Here is a 3643-nt window from a genome sequence, read left to right on the forward strand (position 1 = left end):
AAGAAACTTCATGGGTGAAATTTTGCATTTATAGTTTAAATTAAATATCATGTATAAAGGGAAAGCACAAAAAATATTTACACTAGTTACTTAACTATTTTCAATAGTGGTGAGATTATTATACATTTGTGTAGTTTAAAAATAACATTTTTTATATCTTGTTTTAATAAAAATATAAAATACAGCAAAGCACAAAGTTTTTTTTTTCTTGATTTAACTGCTTATTATATTTTATGAATGATTATTACACAAATCATAACGATGATGATGATAGTAATGATAATTGTTTTAGAATGGCTTACAAACAAACTACAAGCTACCTGTTTTATTCACAAATCTATATATTTCGTTCGGAACGTAATTTGAACCATCAAATTTTGACTGAATTGAACCGTAATAATAATAATAATAATAATAATAATAATAATGATGATGATGATGATGATGGTGGTGATAATGATATCTCAATAGTAAAAAAATAATAAACATATTAATAATGATTTTAAAACTTTTGCAAATATATAAATATAATAGTTCAATCAATATAGAAGTAACTGGTTAAACTTTTAAAGAGTACCTTTGAAGTTCCCAGATCATCCCAAAGACGAAGAATTGTTCCCGATATCGAGAAGAAACTAGGGTATGAATCAGTAAGAGTTTTTATATTTTCTGTAGTAACACCTTCTCCAATGAGAAAGAATAGATGCACCAATGCCATGTATGTCCCTGCTGTTTTAACCCCATTCTCTATGTAGTCTTTCAGATTTGGTTCAGTTCCTCTTTTTACCCATTCAGCTTCCACCATAAACGCCTCAACCATCTCAATCCACTACAATAAAATATATGAAACATTTATCAATAATATGTTATTATCTCCAAAAACATTAGAGACTAGACTCCCAATCTTTTCAAACTTCTTTGTAATTTCTTCGTTAAGTTCTTAATCAAAACAAATATCTATCTTAATCCAATCATAAAGTAGTCATACTCTAACATGCTTTATTAATCATACGACTACTAGTTATACCGTCTTGCGCAGGAATGGAAGAACATTCAATCCATGTTCTTTAAGGATTTCATAACAAATCTCATTGGTAGTATTATACAATGCCATGTAGCATATCTTCATGTACTCAGGTAGTTGTTCTATTTCTTGCATGTCCCATCTAGCACACAACGAAGCCACTTTTGTTTAAAATCTCATCAACATATCTAAATGAAGTTATAAGGAGTATTAGCCAAACCTTTGAATTGCTTTTGTGAATAGTACAAGATCATCATACGAGCCATAAGTGTCGAATATATCATCAATTACCAACAAAATGGAAATGGTTTTAGCCACCTCGATTCTCTTGGTGGAGTATTTTCGCTCAGGTAAGAGCCCAACAGTCCATAGAAAACACTCAAGAGGCCGATCTCGGGCAAAAGGAAGTTTACCCGTTAGACCCAAATGCTTCCACCACCTGAAATCAAATTCAAAATCAGAAATTAATTATCTATGGATTTTTATTTTCTTTTCGAGTTATATATGTAAATTTGCAAAAAATAATATAAACGATATCATTTTATACACTAATATAAGAATTATAAGTATTGTGAGATTGTTAGAAGGACTTAGAACAATTCTAAAGCATCGAAAAAAAAATCAACGGTTCTTATGAGTTTAACAACATTCCTAAGATATTTATTTATGGATAAGATTTGATTGTTATTCTCACTACAACTGCTGATTTTTTTTAATCTGATTATCTATAATCGTTATGGTATTCTAACAATATTTATCATTCTAATTTGATCTCATTTGTTAATTGTATATTAATAATTTCGTCAAGAATTAGTCTAGCAAAATACTTATCTTTAGCGACGGATTAGCAACAATTTGGGCAAAAAATATATTTCAAAGCAAATCAGAACAAACTTCACCTTGTTATCTCAGAGATTTCCATTTGGTGAAGTATTTGGATTTCATTGTATTCCAACTTTGCAAGCTCTAGCAAAAATGGGATGTGGTCTTGTTCGTTTCCATATTCTTCAATATACATTCTTGCTTCTAATCTTTCCATTCTTAGATGTCTTGGTAGCTTTAAACTTTGAAGAACTTTGTTACGTAGTAAGGGGGTTAATTTGAATACTGATTTCTTGAGGTGCCTTGTTGTAAATTCCCTTGCCTCTGATAGAATATCTTCTCCATCTGCACCCATGTATGAAGCTTCATATAAACTCAGCAATGCCTCTATATCTTCACTCAATGACTCTTTGAATTTACCATTTGCATCCATGAATGATCCAAAAACATCTATTTCACAGTCCAATAAAAGTAAGTTTTAGCTTAAAAATGTGTGTTCAATTTTAAAAGAATATATACTACTCGATGATATATATACCAGGATTAACATGGAGACCATTATGGCGAAGAAGACGAAAACGAAGTGCCACTGTATATAAATCGTCATTTGGATGACCTTGAACAAGATATTTCATTATTTTATTAATATCTTCTTCAAAAGTGCACCCTAACCCCAATCTTTGAATTTTGTCAACTAACTCCATTAATATGATTGGGTTTGAATCTGTCATTAAAGCTATTATCTTTCCCTTTAGCTCTGCGACTCTATTGCTACCATGTACTTCTGAAGAGATTACCTATGTCAAACATAGATAACACGATCATAATGAATTCTTTCTCATTTTCATGTTGCTTTCATGAGAAAAAAAATTACATCTAAAAAGTTATATACCGTGGGTTGGCTAAAATTCACGAGAAAAGAAGCGTTGCCTTGGGATGATGGGGTTGCAATGATGGCACGTGGCAAAACAGGTAGAGACGTGAACTTGCAATACCTGGAGATTAATTTCCTTGGTGAAGAACTCACCAACCGCCATGGATTATGAGAATTGCTCCATGAAATAACATTTGAATTAGAGATTGAGTGAGTAAAGAATTGTGTAGCCATTTTTATGTTTCCTGTTATGGTTAGAAGATGAATTTGTGGTTTCATTATGAAATATGAGATGAGATATAAATAGAAAGATTAACACGAACAAAATTCAAACAGAGTATGCTACAAGCCTAGGCCTGTAGGCCATTTAATAATTTAAAATCCCAAGTGGGTGGGGGTAGACTATCCCAATGGTGATTTTTCGGGTTGACCCACTAAAAAAGAAAAATGAAATAAACTGTACGGCTAAGAGTATGATGTATAATTTAATGGAAGAATTGAATCTAATTAGTATTTAATGGATTAAATTTTATTATTATGAGAATGGATATAAAGTATAATAACCATTGGTTTTTAATAGGACAAAACAAACCTTTAAACTCTTACTTTCATTGAACTCTATTGATTTCAATATATTATAGAAAAATTAATAAAATAATCATTTATCAATCTATTAAACCTTAATAAGTTTAATGTATTGTGGATGATCTAAACGTTGTAAGGAACCAGTTCACCGAAGGGCTCGAGATTGTCATGTGTATTCTTATTACATAGGTTCATTTAAATTAATTTTTATATTTAAAACAATTTTAGTTAATAGCTATTTTTATCTTTGCGAAAAAGGATATATATATATATATATATATATATATATATATATATATATATATATATATATATATATATATAATGTCGGTCCTGAA

The 3643-nt window shown here is 29.9% G+C and overlaps 1 protein-coding gene across 1 annotated transcript in view; it reads right to left on the reverse strand.

Annotated features, from left to right (window-relative positions):
- LOC145042343 (monoterpene synthase TPS4, chloroplastic-like) overlaps window positions 1-3014 on the reverse strand; it is a 3383-nt gene extending 369 nt beyond the window's left edge. The window contains exons 1-6 of the mRNA XM_078990734.1: window positions 2739-3014; window positions 2385-2643; window positions 1924-2296; window positions 1245-1463; window positions 1028-1166; window positions 578-829 (exon numbers count right to left, since the gene is read on the reverse strand). Coding sequence (XP_078846860.1) covers window positions 578-829; window positions 1028-1166; window positions 1245-1463; window positions 1924-2296; window positions 2385-2643; window positions 2739-2999 — 1503 coding nt within the window. The 5' untranslated portion in view covers window positions 3000-3014. The remainder of the gene's footprint in view (window positions 1-577; window positions 830-1027; window positions 1167-1244; window positions 1464-1923; window positions 2297-2384; window positions 2644-2738) is intronic.
- Window positions 3015-3643: the final 629 nt, after the last annotated feature.

The sequence above is a fragment of the Lactuca saligna genome, chromosome 4 (genome assembly GCF_052625555.1).
Source record: "Lactuca saligna cultivar CGN05327 chromosome 4, ASM5262555v1, whole genome shotgun sequence".
In the NCBI taxonomy this organism is placed as follows: Eukaryota; Viridiplantae; Streptophyta; class Magnoliopsida; order Asterales; family Asteraceae; genus Lactuca; species Lactuca saligna.